We start from the raw sequence: 27,577 nt of genomic DNA on the forward strand, positions 1-27,577 counted from the left end.
AAATTTGGCGTCTGTGGCTGGAAGCAGACGCCGAGTTCGACATTCCTCCCAAACGCCACACTCCCTCGCTTTTCAGGGCTAAAAAAAAACAGTTGTAATTACCTTGTACGCTCTAGACGGTCAAGTTGCAAGCTGAAAACAAAAATATTTGCCTTGTTAGTCATCGTGTTACTAACCGCTGTGTCTTGTTTGCCAGAACTGCCGCTTTCCTACTTCCTGTTGCAAGCCACGCCCACGGATTATAATTTTGCCGTGAGTTCCGCCTATTGACGTCATGTCCGCGTCACATGACTGCGACGTAATATTATCTAAAACTGTTTGTGCGGTATTGTGTTGTTCTGTGCGGTATTGTGTTATTCTGTGCGGCGTCGTGTTGTTCTGTGCGGCGTCGTGTTGTTCAGTGCGACGTCGTGTTGTTCAGTGCGGCATGGTGTTGTTCAGTGCGGCATGGTGTTGTTCAGTGCGGCATGGTGTTGTTCAGTGCGGCATAATGTTGTTCAGTGCGGCATAATGTTGTTCAGTGCGGCATGGTGTTGTTCAGTGCGGCATGGTGTTGTTCAGTGCGGCATGGTGTTGTTCAGTGCGGCATAATGTTGTTCAGTGCGCCATAATGTTGTTCAGTGCGGCATGGTGTTGTTCAGTGCGGGATGGTGTTGTTCAGTGCAGGATGGTGTTGTTCAGTGCGGCATGGTGTTGTTCAATGCGGCATGGTGTTGTTCAGTGCGGGATGGTGTTGTTCAGTGCGGCATGGTGTTGTTCAGTGCGGCATGGTGTTGTTCAGTGCGGCATGGTGTTGTTCAGTGCGGCATGGTGTTGTTCAGTGCGGAATGGTGTTGTTCAGTGCGGCATGGTGTTGTTCAGTCCGGGATGGTGTTGTTCAATGCGGGATCGTGTTGTTCAGTGCGGGGTGGTGTTGTTCAGTGCGGGATGGTGTTGTTCAGTGCGGCATGGTGTTGTTCAATGCGGCATGGTGTTGTTCAGTGCGGGATGGTGTTGTTCATTGCGGCACGGTGTTGTTCAGTGCGGCATGGTGTTGTTCAGTGCGGCATGGTGTTGTTCAGTGCGGCATGGTGTTGTTCAGTGCGGCATAATGTTGTTCAGTGCGGCATGGTGTTGTTCAGTGCGGCATGGTGTTGTTCAGTGCAGGATGGTGTTGTTCAGTGCGGCATGGTGTTGTTCAATGCAGGATCGTGTTGTTCAGTGCAGCATAATGTTGTTCAGTGCAGCATGGTGTTGTTCAGTGCGGCATGGTGTTGTTCAATGCGGCATGGTGTTGTTCACTGCGGGATGGTGTTGTTCAATGCGGGATCGTGTTGTTCAGTGCGGCATAATGTTGTTCAGTGCAGCATGGTGTTGTTCAGTGCGGCATGGTGTTGTTCAGTGCGACATAATGTTGTTTAGTGCGGCATAATGTTGTTCAGTGCGGCATAATGTTGTTCAGTGCGGCATGGTGTTGTTCAGTGCGGCATGGTGTTGTTCAGTGCGGCATGGTGTTGTTCAGTGCAGGATGGTGTTGTTCAGTGCGGCATGGTGTTGTTTAATGCGGCATGGTGTTGTTCAGTGCGGGATGGTGTTGTTCAGTGCAGGATGGTGTTGTTCAGTGCGGCATGGTGTTGTTCAGTGCGGAATGGTGTTGTTCAGTGCGGCATGGTGTTGTTCAGTGCGGCATGGTGTTGTTCAGTGCAGGATCGTGTTGTTCAATGCGGGATCGTGTTGTTCAGTGCGGCATGGTGTTGTTCAGTGCGGCATGGTGTTGTTCAGTGCGGCATAATGTTGTTCAGTGCGGCATGGTGTTGTTCAGTGCGGCATGGTGTTGTTCAGTGCGGCATGGTGTTGTTCAGTGCGGCATGGTGTTGTTCAGTGCGGCATAATGTTGTCCAGTGCGCCATAATGTTGTTCAGTGCGGCATGGTGTTGTTTAGTGCGGGATGGTGTTGTTCAGTGCAGGATGGTGTTGTTCAGTGCGGCATGGTGTTGTTCAATGCGGCATGGTGTTGTTCAGTGCGGGATGGTGTTGTTCAGTGCGGCATGGTGTTGTTCAGTGCGGCATAATGTTGTTCAGTGCGGCATGGTGTTGTTCAGTGCGGCATGGTGTTGTTCAGTGCGGCATGGTGTTGTTCAGTGCGGCATGGTGTTGTTCAGTGCGGCATGGTGTTGTTCAGTGCGGGATGGTGTTGTTCAATGCGGGATCGTGTTGTTCAGTGCGGGGTGGTGTTGTTCAGTGCAGGATGGTGTTGTTCAGTGCAGGATGGTGTTGTTCAGTGCGGCATGGTGTTGTTCAATGCAGGATCGTGTTGTTCAGTGCAGCATAATGTTGTTCAGTGCAGCATGGTGTTGTTCAGTGCGGCATGGTGTTGTTCAATGCGGCATGGTGTTGTTCAGTGCGGGATGGTGTTGTTCAGTGCGGCATGGTGTTTTTCAGTGCGGCATAATGTTGTTCAGTGCGGCATGGTGTTGTTCAGTGCGGCATGGTGTTGTTCAGTGCGACATAATGTTGTTCAGTGCGGCATAATGTTGTTCAGTGCGGCATGGTGTTGTTCAGTGCGGCATGGTGTTGTTCAGTGCGGCATGGTGTTGTTCAGTGCGGCATGGTGTTGTTCAGTGCAGGATGGTGTTGTTCAGTGCAGGATGGTGTTGTTCAATGCGGCATGGTGTTGTTCAGTGCGGGATGGTGTTGTTCAGTGCAGGATGGTGTTGTTCAGTGCGGCATGGTGTTGTTCAGTGCGGAATGGTGTTGTTCAGTGCGGCATGGTGTTGTTCAGTGCGGCATGGTGTTGTTCAGTGCAGGATGGTGTTGTTCAATGCGGGATGGTGTTGTTCAGTGCGGGATGGTGTTGTTCAGTGCAGGATGGTGTTGTTCAGTGCGGCATGGTGTTGTTCAATGCGGCATGGTGTTGTTCAGTGCAGGATGGTGTTGTTCAGTGCGGCATGGTGTTGTTCAATGCGGCATGGTGTTGTTCAATGCGGCATGGTGTTGTTCAGTGCGGCATGGTGTTGTTCAGTGCGGCATGGTGTTGTTCAGTGCAGCGTAATGTTGTTCAGTGCGGCATGGTGTTGTTCAGTGCGGAATGGTGTTGTTCAGTGCGGCATGGTGTTGTTCAGTGCGGCATGGTGTTGCTCAGTGCGGCATGGTGTTGTTCAGTGCGGGATGGTGTTGTTCAGTGCGTTATAATGTTGTTCAGTGCGGCATGGTGTTGTTCAGTGCGGCATGGTGTTGTTCAGTGCGTTATGGTGTTGTTCAGTGCGGCATAATGTTGTTCAGTGCGGCATAATGTTGTTCAGTGCGGCATGGTGTTGTTCAGTGCGGGATGGTGTTGTTCAGTGCGGGATGGTGTTGTTCAGTGCGGCATGGTGTTCAATGCGGAATGGTGTTGTTCAGTGCAGGATGGTGTTGTTCAGTGCGGCATGGTGTTGTTCAGTGCGGCATAATGTTGTTCAGTGCGGCATGGTGTTGTTCAGTGCGGGATGGTGTTGTTCAGTGCGTTATAATGTTGTTCAGTGCGGCATGGTGTTGTTCAGTGCAGCGTAATGTTGTTCAGTGCGGCATGGTGTTGTTCAGTGCGGAATGGTGTTGTTCAGTGCGGCATGGTGTTGTTCAGTGCGGGATGGTGTTGTTCAGTGCGGCATGGTGTTGTTCAGTGCGGGATGGTGTTGTTCAGTGCGTTATAATGTTGTTCAGTGCGGCATGGTGTTGTTCAGTGCAGCGTAATGTTGTTCAGTGCGGCATGGTGTTGTTCAGTGCGGAATGGTGTTGTTCAGTGCGGCATGGTGTTGTTCAGTGCGGGATGGTGTTGTTCAGTGCGGCATGGTGTTGCTCAGTGCGGCATGGTGTTGTTCAGTGCGGGATGGTGTTGTTCATTGCGGCATGGTGTTGTTCAGTGCGGCATGGTGTTGTTCAGTGCGGCATGGTGTTGTTCAGTGCGGCATAATGTTGTTCAGTGCGCCATAATGTTGTTCAGTGCGGCATGGTGTTGTTCATTGCGGGATGGTGTTGTTCAGTGCAGGATGGTGTTGTTCAGTGCGGCATGGTGTTGTTCAATGCGGGATCGTGTTGTTCAGTGCGGCATGGTGTTGTTCAGTGCGGCATGGTGTTGTTCAGTGCGGCATGGTGTTGTTCAGTGCGGCATGGTGTTGTTCAGTGCGGCATAATGTTGTTCAGTGCGGCATAATGTTGTTCAGTGCGGCATAATGTTGTTCAGTGCGGCATAATGTTGTTCAGTGCGGCATAATGTTGTTCAGTGCGGGATGGTGTTGTTCATTGCGGCATGGTGTTGTTCAGTGCGGCATGGTGTTGTTCAGTGCGGCATGGTGTTGTTCAGTGCGGGATGGTGTTGTTCAGTGCAGGATGGTGTTGTTCAGTGCGGCATGGTGTTGTTCAGTGCGGCATGGTGTTGTTCATTTCGGCATAATGTTGTTCAGTGCGGCATAATGTTGTTTAGTGCGGCATGGTGTTGTTCAGTGCGGGATGGTGTTGTTCAGTGCGTTATAATGTTGTTCAGTGCGGCATGGTGTTGTTCAGTGCGGCATGGTGTTGTTCAGTGCGGCATGGTGTTGTTCAGTGCGGCATAATGTTGTTCAGTGCGGCATAATGTTGTTCAGTGCGGCATGGTGTTGTTCAGTGCGGGATGGTGTTGTTCAGTGCGGGATGGTGTTGTTCAGTGCGGCATGGTGTTCAATGCGGAATGGTGTTGTTCAGTGCAGGATGGTGTTGTTCAGTGCGGCATGGTGTTGTTCAGTGCGGCATAATGTTGTTCAGTGCGGCATGGTGTTGTTCAGTGCGGCATGGTGTTGTTCAGTGCGGCATGGTGTTGTTCAGTGCGGCATAATGTTGTTCAGTGCGGCATGGTGTTGTTCAGTGCGGCATGGTGTTGTTCAGTGCGGCATAATGTTCAGTGCGGCATAATGTTGTTCAGTGCGGCATGGTGTTGTTCAGTGCGGGATGGTGTTGTTCAGTGCAGGATGGTGTTGTTCAGTGCGGCATGGTGTTCAGTGCGGGATGGTGTCTTTCAGTGCGGCATGGTGTCGTTCAGTGCGGCATGGTGTCTTTCAGTGCGGCATGGTGTCGTTCAGTGAGGCATGGTGTTGTTCAGTGCGGCATGGTGTTGTTTAGTGCGGCATGGTGTTGTTCAGTGCGGGATGGTGTTGTTCAGTGCGGCATGGTGTTCAGTGCGGCATGGTGTTGTTCAGTGCGGTATCGTGTTGTTCAGTGCGGTATCGTGTTTCTCAGTGCGGTATCGTGTTGTTCAGTGCAGTATCGTTGTGTTGTTCGTATTGTGTTTAACACTTAGCCTCTAACACTTAGCCTCTAACACTTAGCCTCTAGCATCTAGAAGGTAAATAAATAGGAAGGAAGGACTCACCGGTGACGTCTTCGCCCACGTCCAAGCGTTGTACTTTGTATTTTCATCCTTCTGACAGTGGAAAACATAGCCAACAAACACCGTGGAACCTAAACGAATGAAAGAAAACTATCATTTGGCCACAACCAACATTCACAGATACAACACAATGTGACGTGCGGGGTTGAGGTTAAAGGTTGAGTGAAGGGCCCTCGTTTTAAACTACTTTTTTGAAAAGGATTGGGAACAAGTAAGACGTATTTAATTTATTTAATGTATTATATTCTATTGTATTGTATTCTGTTGTATTCTTTTGGATTGTATTCACACTAACCCCACTAAAACTTCAGCCCACAAAAACTCGCCTCTGGCGCCTAGCCTCTGGCACTTAGCCTCTAACACTTAGCCTTTAACACTTAGCCTTTAACACTTAGCCTTTAACACTTAGCCTAGAAGGTGAATAAATAGGGTTAAAGGTTGAGTGAAGGGACCTCGTTTTAAACTACTTTTTTGTAAAGGAGTGGGAACAAGTAAGACGTATTTAATTTATTTAATGGGAAGTAGTAAGACTTATTAAATTTATTTAATCTACTTTTCTTCCCAGGCAAAATTTGATGTGCTGCAATTCCAAATTTCCACAGTGAATGAAGGAATGAAGTCCTTTAAATTATGATTTTGTATAAATACTAGGCATTAACACAAAATCGACGGCACAAAATGGGCAGACTTTACTTGTTTGAAAAGGACTGGTTACAAGACAGACTTTTTTAATTTATTTAATGGGAAGAAGACTTATTTAGTTTAATTGATCTATTTTTGTTCCCTGCCAAAATTCGATTTGCTGCAATTCCAAATTTCCAAAGTGAATGAAGGAAAGAAGTCGTTTAAATTATGGTTTTGTTTAAATACTAGGCATAGACACAAAATCTACGGCACAAAATGGGCAGACTTTACTTGTTTGAAGAGGACTGGTTACAAGACAGACTTTTCTGATTTATTTAATGGGAAGAGGACTTATTTAGTTTATTTAATCTATTTTTGTTCCCTGGCAAAATTGGATTTGCTGAAATTGTATTTTGCCAAATCTCGATTTGAGACCTGATAGGAAGTATTAAACGCTTAGTTAAATCAATACAAGTTGGTAATAAGAGCGAGTAATGTTGGTTGAACCGATGAATGAAGGTTGAAAGCAATTTAAATTATGACTTTGTATAAATACTAGATATTAACAGAACATCTAGTGCGCAAAATGGGCAGAGTTTACTTGTTTGAGAAGGAGTGGCTTATTCAAAACTAAGATTTATGTAATCTGTTTGTTCCCAGGCAAAATTGGATGTGATGCAATTCCAAATTTCACCACATGATGGTGCCCAATTTTGACTTCATAGGACATATTAAACACTTAGCTTGTTATTATGTTCAAGGTAATCAGATTTGTTTATCATTCTAATGGCCTCTTCAAAACTATTCTGGATTACTACTTTGGATCTATTCTACATTACTTGGCAACAACATACTCTGTAACAGATTAGGCAGTATAATCACATATGTTAACTTGAGAGTGCCCACACTCAATCTACTTATCGTGATGTGTTAAATCAATTACTGTTAGACATTATTTGTCTGATAATCTACCAAATCTTTGAATTGAAGAATTTGTGATTTAATTAATAGCTTGTTCAGGGTAATCAGACTTGTATATAATTCTAATGGCCTTCTTTTGAAAACTATTCTGAATTACAACTTTGGATCTTATATTACTTTGCAACAATCTACTCCGTGACAGATTAGGCAGTATAATCACATATGTTAACTTCAGTGCCCACACTGTATTTATTTATGGTTATTTGTTAAATCAAGTACTGTTAGACATGAAATAGGAAGTGTTTAACATAAATGTTATGGCTACTCACCATTGTAGCTCGCTCCTGATCAATGATACGAGCCTCTTCTTGCAGTGGAAAACTTGCAGCCAACAAACACCGTGGAACCTAAAGGAATGAAATTAAACATTAACATTTCGCCTCGACCAATTTTCACACGTACAACGCAACGCGGCTACACTTCTGCTATTACAAACGTAAATCTCCTTAAACACAATGAGTGTTACTTACCGTGTACGCTCTAGACGGTCCAGTTGCAAGCAGAAAATAAAGATATTTCTGTTGATAATCGTCGCTGCTCAGTGGCTCACGGCCATCGCGCCAACAGATTTGAATTTTGGCGGAGGTTCGGGCAATTACGTCATATCCGCGGCATTTGACTGCGACGTAATACCCGCTTATCTGAAACGGCAGTTAAAAGTAGAGTTACATCAAGTTTTCTTGGAACCTAAACGAATGAAAGAAAACTATCATTTGGCCACAACCAACATTCACAGATACAACACAACGTGCGGGGTTGAGGTTAAAGATTGAGTGAAGGGCCCTCGTTTTAAACTACTGTTTTGAAAAGGAGTGGGAACAAGTAAGACGTATTTAATTTATTTAATGGGAAGTAGTAAGACTTATTAAATTTATTTAATCTACTTTTCTTCCCAGGCAAAATTTGATGTGCTGCAATTCCAAATTTCCAAAGTGAATGAAGGAATGAAGTCCTTTAAATTATGATTTTGTATAAATACTAGGCATTAACACAAAATCGACGGCACAAAATGGGCAGACTTTACTTGTTTGAAAAGGACTGGTTACAAGACAGACTTTTTTAATTTATTTAATGGGAAGAAGACTTATTTAGTTTAATTGATCTATTTTTGTTCCCTGCCAAAATTCGATTTGCTGCAATTCCAAATTTCCAAAGTGAATGAAGGAAAGAAGTCGTTTAAATTATGATTTTGTTTAAATACTAGGCATAGACACAAAATCTACGGCACAAAATGGGCAGACTTTACTTGTTTGAAGAGGACTGGTTACAAGACAGACTTTTCTGATTTATTTAATGGGAAGAGGACTTATTTAGTTTATTTAATCTATTTTTGTTCCCTGGCAAAATTGGATTTGCTGAAATTGTATTTTGCCAAATCTCGATTTGAGACCTGATAGGAAGTATTAAACGCTTAGTTAAATCAATACAAGTTGGTAATAAGAGCGAGTAATGTTGGTTGAACCGATGAATGAAGGTTGAAAGCAATTTAAATTATGACTTTGTATAAATACTAGATATTAACAGAACATCTACTGCGCAAAATGGGCAGAGTTTACTTGTTTGAGAAGGAGTGGCTTATTCAAAACTAAGATTTATGTAATCTGTTTGTTCCCAGGCAAAATTGGATGTGATGCAATTCCAAATTTCACCACATGATGGTGCCCAATTTTGACTTCATAGGACATATTAAACACTTAGCTTGTTATTATGTTCAAGGTAATCAGATTTGTTTATCATTCTAATGGCCTCTTCAAAACTATTCTGGATTACTACTTTGGATCTATTCTACATTACTTGGCAACAACATACTCTGTAACAGATTAGGCAGTATAATCACATATGTTAACTTGAGAGTGCCCACACTCAATCTACTTATCGTGATGTGTTAAATCAATTACTGTTAGACATTATTTGTCTGATAATCTACCAAATCTTTGAATTGAAGAATTTGTGATTTAATTAATAGCTTGTTCAGGGTAATCAGACTTGTATATAATTCTAATGGCCTTCTTTTGAAAACTATTCTGAATTACAACTTTGGATCTTATATTACTTTGCAACAATCTACTCGGTGACAGATTAGGCAGTATAATCACATATGTTAACTTCAGTGCCCACACTGTATTTATTTATGGTTATTTGTTAAATCAAGTACTGTTAGACATGAAATAGGAAGTGTTTAACATAAATGTTATGGCTACTCACCATTGTAGCTCGCTCCTGGTCAATGATATGAGCCTCTTCTTGCAGTGGAAAACTTGCAGCCAACAAACACCGTGGAACCTAAAGGAATGAAATTAAACATTAACATTTCGCCCGGACCAACATTCACACGTACAACGCAACGCGGCTACACTTCTGCTATTACAAACGTAAATCTCCTTAAACACAACGAGTGTTACTTACCGTGTACGCTCTAGGCAAAATTGGATGTGATGCAATTCCAAATCTATCTGAAACGGCAGTTAAAAGTAGAGTTACATCAAGTTTTCTTTTTTAATCAACACAATCATTTACAACCGTTGACCAGAAAGAATCGTCAAAATTCGACGTCCCCCACAAACGCCACGCTCACTCGCTTTTCAGGGCAACAAAAGTACTTCTTTTTAAAAACGATGAGTAGTACTTACCGTGTACGCTCTGGACGGTCCAGTTGCAAGCAGAAAATAAAACTATTTCTCTTGTTAGTCGTATGTTACCATCCGCTGTGTCTTTGTCAACATCGCCGCCATTTTCCTACTTCCTGCTGCGAGCCACGCCCACGGATTTAAATTTGGGCGGAAGCTCTTTCCATTGGCGTCGTTTTCGCGTATAGCAAATCCGATTGGTTGGGAAGGGGGCACGGTTATGCAGCCGAGGGGGTCCTGTGATCGGTGGGATGTAAAGTAGGCGTCGACGTCACGTCCGCGTCACGTGACCACGACGTGGCAGACTCATATAGCAACCGCTGTTTTGTTTAGTAGACTTACAGTTGTTATGCATTGACATAATGGCGCACACACCAAATAGATTTAAATAAATTAAATAATTCTTCTGCCCACTCTCTTTTAAACAAGTTAACTCTCCCCGCGGATTTGAATTCCGGCGAAAGTTACGCCCATCGACGTCACGTATGTCACGTGACCACGACGTGGCAGATGTCATATAGCAACCGCTGTTTTGTTTAGTAGATTTACAGTTGTTATGCATTGGCATAATGGTGTGCACTCAAAATAGATTTAAATAAATTAAATATTTCTTCTGCCTACTCCCTTTTAAACAAGTTAACTCTGCCCACGTCCATTGACGTCTTGTCTGCGTCACGTGACCACGACGTAGCGACGTCATATAGTAACCGCTGTTTTGACCAGTAGACTTAGTTATTATGCGTTGACATAATGGCGCACTGGTTAGCATGGCCACCTCTTAAGCATGATGATGCGGGTTCGACGCCTGATCAATGTTAGCATGGAGTGAGCTGAAGTGCATGGCGCTGAAGATTTGAATCTTTGAAATGCGCTGAGGTCTGACATATCAGGCAGAATGGTTTGCCATCACGTTCAACAAAAAATAGAAACTTTCCCACTCTGATTAAAACGTCCTGTGTTCATCTACGTATTTTCGTTTTGCTGTGCATCTTTTCCCTGCCATTTCGAGAGCCCAATTGACACTCATAGTTTAAAGAAATGTGTTTGCCCATCCTACTTTGTGGAATTTCACCACATGCGCTTTTGACCAAAATACCAAATTGAACTCAAGTGAAGCCAACACGCACAACCCCCCCTCCCCCCCCCCCCCACACACACACACACACACAAATGTTGATATGAACATAAAAGAGCCGCATGCGGTTCGGGAGTTGCGGCTTGGCCAAACTTGTACTATACAACTTTATTTGTATAAAATTTTCACAACAGCTGTCACACAAACAAAGCGGGAAAAACCGAAGACGTGCGTGTTCCGCCCACGCTGGATTTATTTGCACCTTTGAAAAGACACCGTATTGCCGCAGATGTGGCAAAGAGTACTTTTGGGCATCTGAGACGGAAGGATGTCCAAAGCATCACGTCACCTGCTCTGGTAGGCATGGTGGTGGGACGTTGAGGTCAACCGCTTTGGGGTTGGCTGAATCTTTGATCGCAGGATGCCACACACTTGAAGACAGAAGCAGAAAAGCAGAGCTAAATGCAAAATGTACTCACCGGTGACTCCAATTTTTTTCCCCCCTGAAGAAACAGCTGGACGGGTGGCCCCGGCTGGCCAGTGGGACTCTTGTTATTCTGACCCTTTTTAGTGCGCGTTTGGGGCAACAACCGTTTTTTGTGGCGCTCTCTTCTGGTTCAAAAGTGCCCTGCATGTGAATTTGCTTTTCCTGCCTTCTGATTGGATGAGCGCCGGTGTGACGCGGTGCCTCTGTCACCGTGGCGGGGGGTATACGTTGGCATCGGAGCGTCTGCCAACGTCTGAGACCGGCTGGCAGTGTATCGGAGGTGTCGAGTGCGGTGCCGCTGGAGCTCACTCACCAGCTGGTGTTAGGGCCACAGAATGAAGGCCAAGGAGAAGAATAGAAAGAGAAACAGAAACTTCTCCTCCAATTGTTTGATTTGTCTCTTCTGAGCTTCGATGAATTCTTTCAGCTCTTTGTTCCTCTAGGACGGACAAATGGAAAGTGGCATTCAAAAGCCAGTAAGCGTGCAAGTAAGTGCCGGGCTGGCTTTGGGCCCTTACCTGTTGCGCGCTGTGCAGCAGATCCATTCTCTCTTGGAGGATGCAAGCGTCGCGCTCCCTCAACTCGCACATCAGGGCTCGCTTCCATTGGTCCACGGCGCTCCTAAGCTCTTCTCTCTGATCCGCCGTCAGCACGTCATTCACGCCAGCGTGGCTGGCTTTTTCGCCGTCCGTGGCGGGGCAGTCCCGCTGCGGTAGCGCCTCGTACAACATGGCCTCCAGCTCCAGGATCCTCTGGGCCGCAATCCTCGTCCATCAGTGGTCCGGCGGGAGATTTGAGGGCGGCTTACCTTATGAGCCTGGTCCATGGAACACTTCCTGAAGTCCAACTCTTCATCCAGGTAGCCCTTCTGCTTGCAGAACATATCCTAGCACAGCTCAAGGTCAGAATTGTTGGGGCACATTGCCGGAGTTCCCCTTGGCTGATGTCGCGTGTCTGTCTACCTTCTCACTTTCAATGTCCAACATCTTCTGTTGAAGTGCTGACTTGGTCACTTTGATGTATTCTAACCACTGAGGAAAGGCTGCTGTCACATAAGCAGAATGCGAGAGCGTGCGTGGACGTGCGCGTTACCTTCTCGGCTAGGGTGAGAAGGGTCCTGGCGTGAATCACGACCACCTGCTCCTCGTTGGTGAGATTCTGCAAGAGCCCAAAGGCACAGCGTCAACAAGCTTCTTTCAGCGCAAAGCCTTCCAAAAGTCACATTTGAGCCGCCGAGTCTCGTGGAGTGCGAACATAAGGAGTTCGACATACACTTACGGCGTTATAGCCCAGGATGTCCAGCTTCTTCATCAGATCACTGATGACGATGTCCGGGGGAAAGGCGCAAGGAGCAATGTAAGGTGTTCTGGGACCTCGGGTTAAGGTTAGGGTTGCGAGGGACGCCTTACGTACGCTCACGCCCTCGGCCTCGCAGTAGATCTGCAAAGGGCTGAGGCCGTCTGGGAAACGGACTTGCAGAAACTTCAAGACGGGGGAGCGCCACTCCCTCTCCTGAAAGGCAGAGGCATGCATCCGTCCGTCCGTCCGTCCGTCCGTCCGTCACATCTCTGGCCTCAACACGCTTGTGCGAGTCTTCCCACCTCCAGCTCCAGGATGCGGAACTCAAGCAGTTCGTTTTGGTCTCGGATATCCTGGATGTGCTCTTTCAGACGCGCTTCTTCCGCCTCCATCCGCCTGACCTGAAAAGACAGTCAGACCTCATCTGCGGGGCTTCCCGACAGGTGTGACGCCAAGCGACTCCGCCCAGCGCCTTTCTTTCCGTCACCTTTTCGGCCAACTGCTGATTGCTCTGACGCAGCAGCTGCTTCTCCTCCACCCACTTGACATTCTAGAAGAGACAAACGCGTGGACAGCTTTGGAATGTTGTGTCATTTTCATCCACAAATTCTTTGGTTGACTGGAAAATGACATTTGCTTTTCTCCGCATTTTCCCAGCCACGTTCGGGGGGGGGGGGGGGGGGGGTTGGTCCAGTAATGCCAGACGGATGAGTGACTGAAGAATGTAGCTATTTTGTCTGAGAAAAAGGTGTGCTCATTGATGAGCTTACCTGTCCTTGTTGCTTCAGCGCTGACTCCAGATCTGCTACTCTGCTTTGATAGTGACCCATTTCTACCATCAGCTTTTCTCTGGTCTGAAAGGAGGAGGAGGGAGGCTCCTCCTCCTCCTTTCAGACCAGAGAACACCCGAGGCTGGGTGAGAACGGGGAGGCTGCGACCCGGCCGGGGGTTGCGGGAAGGGGCGCCACCTTGATCTCCTTCTCGGCGTCGTAGTCCCCTTCGCTGGTCTGGGCTAGCAGAGCGTAGGCTCGTTGCAGCGCTTGATATTCTTGCGTCAGCTGGCGGTAGCGAAGCTCCGCCTCTTCATGCACACACCAATGCAACACAGCACTAGTACCAGAATCAGTCAGACCGGCGACAAAGCACCCGCGACGCAAAGACGAGTCCGATTCCAGGCTGAAGAGGAATGTTTGGTGCCAATACGCTGGCAGAAATGGCGGGCTACCTCTTCGGGTTCCGTGTCGGGGGTTCTGTCGGTGTGAAAAGACAAGGACGATCCGTCCGAGTCCACCAACACGTCTTCGTCGTAGCCGTAAAATGTTTCGATGACCTGCGGGCGCGGAAGCAAACATCTCTCTGAACAAACTGAAGCGACACCTCACGATGAATCGACGAGAGGAACGATAGCGAGAAAAAGGCCATTTCATCTTGCGCAACACCAAGCAGCCGCAAACAAACAGACTCACCTTGCAGGACCTCACGCTTTGTTCCTCCTCAGAGATTCTCGACGTCGGTATCGTAGCAGCAAATCTCTCTCCTGTCGACACAAATAATCCGCCTTTGAGATTCTTTGGATGCAAAGGGAACGAACGGCTCCGGCGCAGAAACAAACGCGACTCACAATGACATTTCTGACATGAGCTCCTGTCTCCAGAGCCTGAAAAACACGTCACCGGCGATGATTGGAGGGACGCTCGTCTTTTCCAAAAGTGACAACTACAGGGTGTGTCAGGGTTTTCCAGATTATCTTTATCGTATCATTGTGTTGCTTTGACTTTGACTGCGACCTGTAATAAATAATATTATTTATCCCTTATTTATCCCTATCGCTTATCCCTTCCTACACAAAGTCGTAAAACACCCCTTGCTATGTTTTGACTAGAGGTCAAGGGCTTCCTCTATTCAATCCACTCTTACACCCACCCTGTTTCTCTTAATTAAAATGCTCGTGCAGGAGCCGAGAGTCAGACTTCATTCGTACAACGGATGGACTCTCCACCTGCAGGTGTCCAAAAGAACTTACTTGTCTCCCGTGTGGTTCTTGCAAAATAAGTTGGAGCGAGCGCAACTCTAACAGGGTGCATTTTGCCACTAGCTGCCTACGGACAATGACGTCGCGCTCGCGGCTCATGGTTGACGGGCTGAGCAGCCGGGCAAGTCCGTCGTTTTCAGCGCACAGCGAGTGGCAAAGGCGCTGACAAAACGGGAGCTTTGAGCTGCTGAAAACGGCAAAACAAGTCTAAAGCGTGTTCAAACGCGTGCGCACAATGCTCCTGCTTGAAAGGTCGGAATTTAAGGGGCCAATTTTTTGGATGGCGGCCGCCGGCCAAGCTTTGGACGGAAAAGGTTTCCTGGCGACAGCGAGCGAGCGCGGCGCTGCCGTACGTGCACCGAGTCGCCTGCCTGAAGACCTTGGACAAGTCGTCGATGATGTGCCGCTGCTCCACAACTTGAAGGAACTCCATTTCACCGTCCTGCTGGCCGCAACCGCGGTCCAGGTCATTGAGCGAACTAGGCCTTCTCTGTGGAACACAAATGCAGTGGACTCTGTTGGCACGCCGCCGTTGTCCGCGTCGACTTACCAAGCTTGCCATCTCCTCGTTCTCCTGGGTGACAAAGCGCACTTTGTTTTCAAGGCGACACAGCACCAGCGAGAGTTCTTCATTCTTCCTGCTCAGGCGTTTGTTTTTGTACAGGAGTGGCAGAAACTGGCTTTCTGTTTCTCTCAGTCGCTTTAGCTGCAAGCATGAAGTGCGGGATGTGAAAGACGCACAACACGCGGGCCAGAACGTATCCATTCCTTTTGCATCGGTTTGAACGGAATCGTGGCTTTGGCTCCCAATAAAAGACATCTACCAGGCAACCGACTCGCCGCGCCGCTCAACTAATAAGCAAGCGCAATGGGTGCCTCGCTGGATGGCGCGCATCAAACGTAGCGCAAACCTTCAAGCGTGCCGTCAATAAATTACCAGTTCATTGCGCTCTTCAGAAAGCAGGGCGTTTCGATCCTCCAGTTTCCTGATGACTGCGCTGAGCTCAGCGATTTTCAGATGAAACCGTCGCGTGTCCCGATCCTCCTGAGACTGAAAACGCCCCGCAACACACACACACAAGCACTCGTTCAAAGTTCAAAACTGTTTTTGTGCTACCTTCCTCCAGCAACGAACTAAGTCATGCGTACTGCAAGTGTGTGATGAGGTGGCTTACGCAATGAAGAGGATTGCTAGTAGCGGCGTTGACCCCACTTCCAGGGTAGTTTAGGCCCGCCCTTTGGGAATCCCTCAGGGCAGCGATCTGCTGCTCGGCAGCCTGAGTCTGCAGCTGAAGGCGGTGGACGTGGCCGGCCCCAGGGCTTCATCCAAAACACTAACCGCTCTGTCTTTCAGCTTGATCTCATCCGTCTGGATGTACAAACGGGGAGCGCTCAGGCAGGCGGGCAAACTCATTTGCCAGAATTGTGACAAAAACAAAGAGAGCAACCGGCCAATTTTTTTCTTGAATCGACTAGAACACCTTTGCTGTGACAAAAGCGAAGCGAGCAACCGGACATTTTCTTCTTGTGAAATAGAATAGAATAGAATGCCTTAGGTGTCATTGCACTGCAGGTATACAACGAAATTGGGAACATAGCCACGCACCGCGCATCTGATCAGTCCTACCAGTCGGCGGATCTCCCTCTCGCAGTCTCTCTTGGTTCGGCTCAGCTCCTCCCGATGCTGGTGATGAGCCGATCGGAGCTCGGCCGCTCGGGACTGCCAGGCCTGCTGGGCCGCTGCCAGGGCTTCTTCCGCGCTCCTGGTGGAGGCGACACCGCTCGGTCTCCCGACACCGCTGCGTCTCCTCCACCTCCGCCAGCAAAGCGCCCCCCCTCCTCACCTGAGCAGACATTGCGCCACACCGGGCCGTTGAGACCGCAACGGAGCGCCGCGACGCTTACTGGGGACAAGCTACACAATACGGTAGCGGCCGCATCGAAGCCCGACGTGGCGTGCGGATAGTCAGACACGGATAGAGCGGATCACCTTGTCCATGGAGCCGTCCCTCAGGCTGAGGACCAAGGCATTCAGTCGCTGGATCTCTCCATCTTTGATTTTGATCACTCTCATCAGCTCCATTTCATGCTGCCGCAGTAATGTCTCCCTGGTAATGGCTAACTCTTTCTGCTTCTCCTCATGGAGTTTGCTTTTGAGTTCCGTCATGGCGGCGGTGGCACGGTGGTGCTCCGCCCGCAGGTCCTGACTTCTCTCTCTCTCCAGACAGCTGACCTGACATGACTTAGACTTAGACAAACTTTATTGTCATCTTGTCTGCACATGGTGCATACAAAACGAAATTCCGTTGCATACGTCTTACAACAAAGTAGTGATATTGCAGTTGAATAGAAGTAACATACCCTATGAAAATATATATATATACATATATACTATATATGTATATATATATATATTAAAAATAAGTATAAAGTGCAGCAGTGATAATTATGCAATAGTGCAAGTAGGCAAAACAGTATTCAAGAGTGTGCAGAGGAATGCTAAACCATGTATTAAACTTCTATTTAAAGGGTTTATACAAGTTCAGTAAAGTTGGTAGTGCGAGATAGTGCAAGATAGAGGTCCGTAGTGTCATAAAGTACAGTTCTGTGAATGTGTGATGCAGAGTTCAGTTTAGAGCTCAACAGTTCTAGTGTTCAACAGTCTGATGACAGCAGGGAAAAAGCTGTTGCAGAACCTGGTGGACCTGCAGCGGATGCTGCAAACCTCTTCCCAGAGGGCAGCAGGGAGAACAGTCCATGGTGGGGGTGTGATGGGTCATTGATGATGTTACGGGCACGGGACATGCAGCGCTGAGATGAAATGTCCTGAATGGAGGGAAGAGGAGCCCCTATGATCCTCTCTGCTGTCCTCACCACTCTCCTCACGTTCTTCCAATCGGAGGCGGTGCAGCCTCCACACCACACAGAGAGACAGCTTGTCAGAATGCTCTCTATGGTGCTCCTGTAGAACGTCCTCATGATGGGTGGGGGCAGGTGGGCTCTCCTCATCCTCCGCAGGAAGTACAAGCGCTTCTGTGCCCTCTTGACCAGTGCCGTAGTGTTCATAGTCCAGGTGAGGTCTTCTGTGATGTGGACCCCCAGGAATTTGGTGGTGCTGACCACCTCCACAGCTGAGCTGTTGATGATCAGTGGAGCGTGGTGAGGCTGTTTTTTCCTGAAGTCGACGATGATTTCCTTCATCTTCTCCTCATTCAGGATCAGGCTGTTTTCTCTGCACCAGCCCACCAGCTGCTCCACCTCCTCTCTGTAGTCCAGGTCGTTGTTGTCTCTGATGAGCCCCACCACCGTTGTGTCGTCTGCTGACTTCACGATGTGATTGGTGGTGAACCTGAGGACGCAGTCGTGTGTCATCAGGGTGCACAGCAGGGGGCTCAGGACGCAGCCCTGAAGGGAGCCTGTGCTGAGGGTGATGACATCAGAGGTGTTCTGTCCGACCCGGACTGACTGAGGTCTGTTGGTGAGGAAGTCTAGCAGCCAGTTGCGAAGGGGGGTGTTGAAGCCCAGGTGTTCCAATTTTCCTACCAGATGCTGTGGGATGATGGTGTTAAACGCTGAGCTGAAGTCCAGGAACAGCCTCCGCACATGGGTGTTCTTCTCCTCCAGGTGAGCCAGGCTCAGGTGAAGAACGGAGGAGATGGCGTCCTGAGTGGAGCGGTTTTGCCGGTCGGCAAACTGGAACGGGTCAAATAATAGGGGGAGTCTGGAAACGATGTGACCTTTAAGCAGCCTTTCGAAGCACTTCATCATAACCGGAGTCAGTGCAACAGGCCGGTAATCATTAAATGAGGTGATTTGAGGTTTCTTCGGCACCGGAATGATGGAGGCAGTCTTAAAGCACGCCGGCACTGTGGCTTGGCCCAGCGAGGTGTTAAAAATGTCTGTGATGACCCCAGCCAGATGACTTGCACATTCCCTGAACACACGCCCAGGAATGTTGTCGGGGCCAGGGGCCTTACAGGGGTTGACTCTCCTCAGGGTCTTCAACACATCGGCGGAGTCAAGGCAGAGTACCTCCTCTTCCTGATGGGGGACAGTTTTAACTGCTGGAGTGCCGTTTAGTGCCTCGAACCTCCCAAAGAAGTTATTTAGACCATTTAGAAAGTCAGCATCAACTACACCCACCGGGGGGGGGGGAGGGTGAGTTGTAGTCTGTAATCGCCCGTATGCCTTGCCACATACTCCTGATGTTTTTGACGTCGTGGAAACGATCCTGAAATTTTCGACTGCGGTCTCGCTTCGCTATCCTGATGGCACGGTTCAAGTTGGCTCTCGCTGTCCTCAGTGTCTCCTTGTCGCCAGACTTGAAGGCAGAGTTCCGCGCTCGTAGCGTTTGACGTACCTCCTCAGTCATCCAGGGTCGTTGGTTGCCCCGGGTGATGATATTCTTAGTGGTGCTGACGTCCTCGGTGCATTTGTTGATGTAGGCTGACACAGTCATGGCACACGCATGTCTAATCTACATCGGGAAAACTGGGAGGGAGGGAGGCAGGCAGGGAGGCAGGCAGGGAGGCAGGCAGGGAGGCAGGCAGTGTCTGTCTGTTGAGGTTTTCACCTTGTTCTTCTCCTGCTGAAGTTCTAACTGGACGTCCATCAGTTTGGTTCTCAGCTCGTCATTGGCGGCCTGAAGGGCGTCCGTTCGCTCCGCCTTGGCCCGCCCTGCCGGAGCTCGTTTGGACATCTCTTACTCGAGTCTCGCCCGGTCGTCAGTCAGAGATCACAACATTTGTACCTGGAGAGCACAAACGCAGCGCTGTTTTCCACTGGCTTCGAACTCAACTTCAATCGGTACCGTAACTTACAACATCATAAACATAGAACTAGCTTGACTTATTCATTGAATAAATGCATTTGGTTCTTCAAAACTGCATCACGCAACATAGCGTGACCGAGACGGCCGTTATCCACCTGCGTGAAGTTATTTGGTGAAATGAATGAGATGTTTAAGACACCATCGTTCTGTCTCTATGTAGATGAAGGGAAATAATCGATTGCTGAAGGTCCAAAGGTGTTGTGATAAACAAATAAACATATTAGTGATTAGTGACATATTTGTGATAAACATATTAGGCAGGATAATCACATATGTTAACGTGACTGCCCACACTGTATTTATTTATGGTTATTTGTTAAATCGAGTACTGTTAGACATGAAATAGGAAGTGTTTAACATAAATGGAAGACGAAAGGGGTACTCACCATTGTAGCTCCTGCTGGTCAATGATACGAGCCTCTTCTTGCAGTGGAAAACATACAGCCAACAAACACCGTGGAACCTAAAGGAATGAAATTAAACATTAACATTTAGCCTCAACCAACATTCACAGATACAACGCAACGCAAACTACACAAACGTAAATCTTTTTAAACACAATGAGTTGTACTTACCGTGTACGCTCTAGACGGTCCACTTGCAAGCAGAAAATAAAGATATTTCTGTTGATAATCGTCGTGTTTGTATCCGGTGTCTCGCTCAAGGCCATTGCGCCCACAGATTTGAATTTTGGCGAGAGTTCAGCCTATTGACGTCATTTCCGCGGTGTAATACCCGCATATCTGAAACGGCAAAGTTAAGAGTAGAGTTAAATAAAGTTTTTAGTCAACGCAATAATTTACAACCGTTGACCAGTCGAAATAATCGTCGAAATTTGGCGTCTGTGGCTGGAAGCAGACGCCGAGTTCGACATTCCTCCCAAACGCCACACTCCCTCGCTTTTCAGGGCTAAAAAAAAACAGTTGTAATTACCTTGTACGCTCTAGACGGTCAAGTTGCAAGCTGAAAACAAAAATATTTGCCTTGTTAGTCATCGTGTTACTAACCGCTGTGTCTTGTTTGCCAGAACTGCCGCTTTCCTACTTCCTGTTGCAAGCCACGCCCACGGATTATAATTTTGCCGTGAGTTCCGCCTATTGACGTCATGTCCGCGTCACATGACTGCGACGTAATATTATCTAAAACTGTTTGTGCGGTATTGTGTTGTTCTGTGCGGTATTGTGTTATTCTGTGCGGCGTCGTGTTGTTCTGTGCGGCGTCGTGTTGTTCAGTGCGACGTCGTGTTGTTCAGTGCGGCATGGTGTTGTTCAGTGCGGCATGGTGTTGTTCAGCGCGGCATGGTGTTGTTCAGTGCGGCATAATGTTGTTCAGTGCGGCATAATGTTGTTCAGTGCGGCATGGTGTTGTTCAGTGCGGCATGGTGTTGTTCAGTGCGGCATAATGTTGTTCAGTGCGCCATAATGTTGTTCAGTGCGGCATGGTGTTGTTCAGTGCGGGATGGTGTTGTTCAGTGCAGGATGGTGTTGTTCAGTGCGGCATGGTGTTGTTCAATGCGGCATGGTGTTGTTCAGTGCGGGATGGTGTTGTTCAGTGCGGCATGGTGTTGTTCAGTGCGGCATGGTGTTGTTCAGTGCGGCATGGTGTTGTTCAGTGCGGCATGGTGTTGTTCAGTGCGGAATGGTGTTGTTCAGTGCGGCATGGTGTTGTTCAGTCCGGGATGGTGTTGTTCAATGCGGGATCGTGTTGTTCAGTGCGGGGTGGTGTTGTTCAGTGCGGGATGGTGTTGTTCAGTGCGGCATGGTGTTGTTCAATGCGGCATGGTGTTGTTCAGTGCGGGATGGTGTTGTTCATTGCGGCATGGTGTTGTTCAGTGCGGCATGGTGTTGTTCAGTGCGGCATGGTGTTGTTCAGTGCGGCATGGTGTTGTTCAGTGCGGCATAATGTTGTTCAGTGCGGCATGGTGTTGTTCAGTGCGGCATGGTGTTGTTCAGTGCAGGATGGTGTTGTTCAGTGCGGCATGGTGTTGTTCAATGCAGGATCGTGTTGTTCAGTGCAGCATAATGTTGTTCAGTGCAGCATGGTGTTGTTCAGTGCGGCATGGTGTTGTTCAATGCGGCATGGTGTTGTTCACTGCGGGATGGTGTTGTTCAATGCGGGATCGTGTTGTTCAGTGCGGCATAATGTTGTTCAGTGCAGCATGGTGTTGTTCAGTGCGGCATGGTGTTGTTCAGTGCGACATAATGTTGTTTAGTGCGGCATAATGTTGTTCAGTGCGGCATAATGTTGTTCAGTGCGGCATGGTGTTGTTCAGTGCGGCATGGTGTTGTTCAGTGCGGCATGGTGTTGTTCAGTGCAGGATGGTGTTGTTCAGTGCGGCATGGTGTTGTTTAATGCGGCATGGTGTTGTTCAGTGCGGGATGGTGTTGTTCAGTGCAGGATGGTGTTGTTCAGTGCGGCATGGTGTTGTTCAGTGCGGAATGGTGTTGTTCAGTGCGGCATGGTGTTGTTCAGTGCGGCATGGTGTTGTTCAGTGCAGGATGGTGTTGTTCAATGCGGGATCGTGTTGTTCAGTGCGGCATGGTGTTGTTCAGTGCGGCATGGTGTTGTTCAGTGCGGCATAATGTTGTTCAGTGCGGCATGGTGTTGTTCAGTGCGGCATGGTGTTGTTCAGTGCGGCATGGTGTTGTTCAGTGCGGCATGGTGTTGTTCAGTGCGGCATAATGTTGTCCAGTGCGCCATAATGTTGTTCAGTGCGGCATGGTGTTGTTTAGTGCGGGATGGTGTTGTTCAGTGCAGGATGGTGTTGTTCAGTGCGGCATGGTGTTGTTCAATGCGGCATGGTGTTGTTCAGTGCGGGATGGTGTTGTTCAGTGCGGCATGGTGTTGTTCAGTGCAGCATAATGTTGTTCAGTGCGGCATGGTGTTGTTCAGTGCGGCATGGTGTTGTTCAGTGCGGCATGGTGTTGTTCAGTGCGGCATGGTGTTGTTCAGTGCGGCATGGTGTTGTTCAGTGCGGCATGGTGTTGTTCAGTGCGGGATGGTGTTGTTCAATGCGGGATCGTGTTGTTCAGTGCGGGGTGGTGTTGTTCAGTGCAGGATGGTGTTGTTCAGTGCAGGATGGTGTTGTTCAGTGCGGCATGGTGTTGTTCAATGCAGGATCGTGTTGTTCAGTGCAGCATAATGTTGTTCAGTGCAGCATGGTGTTGTTCAGTGCGGCATGGTGTTGTTCAATGCGGCTTGGTGTTGTTCAGTGCGGGATGGTGTTGTTCAGTGCGGCATGGTGTTTTTCAGTGCGGCATAATGTTGTTCAGTGCGGCATGGTGTTGTTCAGTGCGGCATGGTGTTGTTCAGTGCGACATAATGTTGTTCAGTGCGGCATAATGTTGTTCAGTGCGGCATGGTGTTGTTCAGTGCGGCATGGTGTTGTTCAGTGCGGCATGGTGTTGTTCAGTGCGGCATGGTGTTGTTCAGTGCAGGATGGTGTTGTTCAGTGCAGGATGGTGTTGTTCAATGCGGCATGGTGTTGTTCAGTGCGGGATGGTGTTGTTCAGTGCAGGATGGTGTTGTTCAGTGCGGCATGGTGTTGTTCAGTGCGGAATGGTGTTGTTCAGTGCGGCATGGTGTTGTTCAGTGCGGCATGGTGTTGTTCAGTGCAGGATGGTGTTGTTCAATGCGGGATGGTGTTGTTCAGTGCGGGATGGTGTTGTTCAGTGCAGGATGGTGTTGTTCAGTGCGGCATGGTGTTGTTCAATGCGGCATGGTGTTGTTCAGTGCAGGATGGTGTTGTTCAGTGCGGCATGGTGTTGTTCAATGCGGCATGGTGTTGTTCAATGCGGCATGGTGTTGTTCAGTGCGGCATGGTGTTGTTCAGTGCGGCATGGTGTTGTTCAGTGCAGCGTAATGTTGTTCAGTGCGGCATGGTGTTGTTCAGTGCGGAATGGTGTTGTTCAGTGCGGCATGGTGTTGTTCAGTGCGGCATGGTGTTGCTCAGTGCGGCATGGTGTTGTTCAGTGCGGGATGGTGTTGTTCATTGCGGCATGGTGTTGTTCAGAACGGCATGGTGTTGTTCAGTGCGGCATGGTGTTGTTCAGTGCGGCATAATGTTGTTCAGTGCGCCATAATGTTGTTCAGTGCGGCATGGTGTTGTTCAGTGCGGGATGGTGTTGTTCAGTGCAGGATGGTGTTGTTCAGTGCGGCATGGTGTTGTTCAATGCGGGATCGTGTTGTTCAGTGCGGCATGGTGTTGTTCAGTGCGGCATGGTGTTGTTCAGTGCGGCATGGTGTTGTTCAGTGCGGCATGGTGTTGTTCAGTGCGGCATAATGTTGTTCAGTGCGGCATAATGTTGTTCAGTGCGGCATAATGTTGTTCAGTGCGGCATAATGTTGTTCAGTGCGGCATAATGTTGTTCAGTGCGGGATGGTGTTGTTCATTGCGGCATGGTGTTGTTCAGTGCGGCATGGTGTTGTTCAGTGCGGCATGGTGTTGTTCAGTGCGGGATGGTGTTGTTCAGTGCAGGATGGTGTTGTTCAGTGCGGCATGGTGTTGTTCAGTGCGGCATGGTGTTGTTCATTTCGGCATAATGTTGTTCAGTGCGGCATAATGTTGTTTAGTGCGGCATGGTGTTGTTCAGTGCGGGATGGTGTTGTTCAGTGCGTTATAATGTTGTTCAGTGCGGCATGGTGTTGTTCAGTGCGGCATGGTGTTGTTCAGTGCGGCATGGTGTTGTTCAGTGCGGCATAATGTTGTTCAGTGCGGCATGGTGTTGTTCAGTGCGGGATGGTGTTGTTCAGTGCGGGATGGTGTTGTTCAGTGCGGCATGGTGTTCAATGCGGAATGGTGTTGTTCAGTGCAGGATGGTGTTGTTCAGTGCGGCATGGTGTTGTTCAGTGCGGCATAATGTTGTTTAGTGCGGCATGGTGTTGTTCAGTGCGGGATGGTGTTGTTCAGTGCGTTATAATGTTGTTCAGTGCGGCATGGTGTTGTTCAGTGCAGCGTAATGTTGTTCAGTGCGGCATGGTGTTGTTCAGTGCGGAATGGTGTTGTTCAGTGCGGCATGGTGTTGTTCAGTGCGGGATGGTGTTGTTCAGTGCGGCATGGTGTTGCTCAGTGCGGCATGGTGTTGTTCAGTGCGGGATGGTGTTGTTCATTGCGGCATGGTGTTGTTCAGTGCGGCATGGTGTTGTTCAGTGCGGCATGGTGTTGTTCAGTGCGGCATAATGTTGTTCATTGCGGGATGGTGTTGTTCAGTGCGGCATGGTGTTGTTCATTGCGGGATGGTGTTGTTCAGTGCAGGATGGTGTTGTTCAGTGCGGCATGGTGTTGTTCAATGCGGGATCGTGTTGTTCAGTGCGGCATGGTGTTGTTCAGTGCGGCATGGTGTTGTTCAGTGCGGCATGGTGTTGTTCAGTGCGGCATGGTGTTGTTCAGTGCGGCATAATGTTGTTCAGTGCGGCATAATGTTGTTCAGTGCGGCATAATGTTGTTCAGTGCGGCATAATGTTGTTCAGTGCGGCATAATGTTGTTCAGTGCGGGATGGTGTTGTTCATTGCGGCATGGTGTTGTTCAGTGCGGCATGGTGTTGTTCAGTGCGGCATGGTGTTGTTCAGTGCGGGATGGTGTTGTTCAGTGCAGGATGGTGTTGTTCAGTGCGGCATGGTGTTGTTCAGTGCGGCATGGTGTTGTTCATTTCGGCATAATGTTGTTCAGTGCGGCATAATGTTGTTTAGTGCGGCATGGTGTTGTTCAGTGCGGGATGGTGTTGTTCAGTGCGTTATAATGTTGTTCAGTGCGGCATGGTGTTGTTCAGTGCGGCATGGTGTTGTTCAGTGCGGCATGGTGTTGTTCAGTGCGGCATAATGTTGTTCAGTGCGGCATAATGTTGTTCAGTGCGGCATGGTGTTGTTCAGTGCGGGATGGTGTTGTTCAGTGCGGGATGGTGTTGTTCAGTGCGGCATGGTGTTCAATGCGGAATGGTGTTGTTCAGTGCAGGATGGTGTTGTTCAGTGCGGCATGGTGTTGTTCAGTGCGGCATAATGTTGTTCAGTGCGGCATGGTGTTGTTCAGTGCGGCATGGTGTTGTTCAGTGCGGCATGGTGTTGTTCAGTGCGGCATAATGTTGTTCAGTGCGGCATGGTGTTGTTCAGTGCGGCATGGTGTTGTTCAGTGCGGCATAATGTTCAGTGCGGCATAATGTTGTTCAGTGCGGCATGGTGTTGTTCAGTGCGGGATGGTGTTGTTCAGTGCAGGATGGTGTTGTTCAGTGCGGCATGGTGTTCAGTGCGGGATGGTGTCTTTCAGTGCGGCATGGTGTCGTTCAGTGCGGCATGGTGTCTTTCAGTGCGGCATGGTGTCGTTCAGTGAGGCATGGTGTTGTTCAGTGCGGCATGGTGTTATTTAGTGCGGCATGGTGTTGTTCAGTGCGGGATGGTGTTGTTCAGTGCGGCATGGTGTTCAGTGCGGCATGGTGTTGTTCAGTGCGGTATCGTGTTGTTCAGTGCGGTATCGTGTTTCTCAGTGCGGTATCGTGTTGTTCAGTGCAGTATCGTTGTGTTGTTCGTATTGTGTTTAACACTTAGCCTCTAACACTTAGCCTCTAACACTTAGCCTCTAGCATCTAGAAGGTAAATAAATAGGAAGGAAGGACTCACCGGTGACGTCTTCGCCCACGTCCAAGCGTTGTACTTTGTATTTTCATCCTTCTGACAGTGGAAAACATAGCCAACAAACACCGTGGAACCTAAACGAATGAAAGAAAACTATCATTTGGCCACAACCAACATTCACAGATACAACACAATGTGACGTGCGGGGTTGAGGTTAAAGGTTGAGTGAAGGGCCCTCGTTTTAAACTACTTTTTTGAAAAGGATTGGGAACAAGTAAGACGTATTTAATTTATTTAATGTATTATATTCTATTGTATTGTATTCTGTTGTATTCTTTTGGATTGTATTCACACTAACCCCACTAAAACTTCAGCCCACAAAAACTCGCCTCTGGCGCCTAGCCTCTGGCACTTAGCCTCTAACACTTAGCCTTTAACACTTAGCCTTTAACACTTAGCCTTTAACACTTAGCCTAGAAGGTGAATAAATAGGGTTAAAGGTTGAGTGAAGGGACCTCGTTTTAAACTACTTTTTTGTAAAGGAGTGGGAACAAGTAAGACGTATTTAATTTATTTAATGGGAAGTAGTAAGACTTATTAAATTTATTTAATCTACTTTTCTTCCCAGGCAAAATTTGATGTGCTGCAATTCCAAATTTCCAAAGTGAATGAAGGAATGAAGTCCTTTAAATTATGATTTTGTATAAATACTAGGCATTAACACAAAATCGACGGCACAAAATGGGCAGACTTTACTTGTTTGAAAAGGACTGGTTACAAGACAGACTTTTTTAATTTATTTAATGGGAAGAAGACTTATTTAGTTTAATTGATCTATTTTTGTTCCCTGCCAAAATTCGATTTGCTGCAATTCCAAATTTCCAAAGTGAATGAAGGAAAGAAGTCGTTTAAATTATGGTTTTGTTTAAATACTAGGCATAGACACAAAATCTACGGCACAAAATGGGCAGACTTTACTTGTTTGAAGAGGACTGGTTACAAGACAGACTTTTCTGATTTATTTAATGGGAAGAGGACTTATTTAGTTTATTTAATCTATTTTTGTTCCCTGGCAAAATTGGATTTGCTGAAATTGTATTTTGCCAAATCTCGATTTGAGACCTGATAGGAAGTATTAAACGCTTAGTTAAATCAATACAAGTTGGTAATAAGAGCGAGTAATGTTGGTTGAACCGATGAATGAAGGTTGAAAGCAATTTAAATTATGACTTTGTATAAATACTAGATATTAACAGAACATCTAGTGCGCAAAATGGGCAGAGTTTACTTGTTTGAGAAGGAGTGGCTTATTCAAAACTAAGATTTATGTAATCTGTTTGTTCCCAGGCAAAATTGGATGTGATGCAATTCCAAATTTCACCACATGATGGTGCCCAATTTTGACTTCATAGGACATATTAAACACTTAGCTTGTTATTATGTTCAAGGTAATCAGATTTGTTTATCATTCTAATGGCCTCTTCAAAACTATTCTGGATTACTACTTTGGATCTATTCTACATTACTTGGCAACAACATACTCTGTAACAGATTAGGCAGTATAATCACATATGTTAACTTGAGAGTGCCCACACTCAATCTACTTATCGTGATGTGTTAAATCAATTACTGTTAGACATTATTTGTCTGATAATCTACCAAATCTTTGAATTGAAGAA

The 27,577-nt window shown here is 47.7% G+C and overlaps 1 protein-coding gene and 1 long non-coding RNA gene across 3 annotated transcripts; both read right to left on the bottom strand.

Annotated features, from left to right (window-relative positions):
- Positions 1-12,745: 12,745 nt before the first annotated feature.
- On the bottom strand, positions 12,746-13,358 carry LOC148377840 (janus kinase and microtubule-interacting protein 3-like). Its single transcript, XM_088368112.1, has 3 exons — positions 13,241-13,358; positions 12,958-13,020; positions 12,746-12,871 (listed from the first exon to the last, which is right to left on the bottom strand). Exons 1-3 carry the CDS (start codon positions 13,307-13,309, stop codon positions 12,746-12,748), a joined length of 258 nt encoding a protein of 85 aa, XP_088224238.1. The 5' UTR covers positions 13,310-13,358.
- Positions 13,359-13,382: 24 nt separating this feature from the next.
- Positions 13,383-15,193, bottom strand: LOC148377841 (uncharacterized). 2 transcript variants are annotated; one of them, XR_015856387.1, is made up of 4 exons: positions 15,053-15,193; positions 13,937-14,007; positions 13,696-13,800; positions 13,383-13,551 (listed from the first exon to the last, which is right to left on the bottom strand). It is a non-coding gene; the product is annotated as an uncharacterized LOC148377841 (long non-coding RNA). The 2 variants fall into 2 exon arrangements; XR_015856386.1 differs by lacking the exon at positions 15,053-15,193 and adding an exon at positions 14,092-14,237.
- Positions 15,194-27,577: the final 12,384 nt, after the last annotated feature.

The sequence above is a fragment of the Syngnathus floridae genome, unplaced genomic scaffold (assembly GCF_059516105.1).
Source record: "Syngnathus floridae isolate MCC-2025c unplaced genomic scaffold, RoL_Sflo_1.0 HiC_scaffold_81, whole genome shotgun sequence".
NCBI lineage: Eukaryota > Metazoa > Chordata > Actinopteri > Syngnathiformes > Syngnathidae > Syngnathus > Syngnathus floridae.

Bases quoted from the DNA above. Each gene is read 5' to 3' on its own strand.
- LOC148377840 (XM_088368112.1), bottom strand. From the start codon at position 13,309: ATGGTAGAAATGGGTCACTATCAAAGCAGAGTAGCAGATCTGGAGTCA. The intron at 13,021-13,240 runs GTAAGCTCATCA...TGTCTCTTCTAG, and splicing joins CGCTGAAGCAACAAGGACAG to AATGTCAAGTGGGTGGAGGA. The intron at 12,872-12,957 runs GTGACGGAAAGA...CTGTCTTTTCAG, and splicing joins ATCAGCAGTTGGCCGAAAAG to GTCAGGCGGATGGAGGCGGA.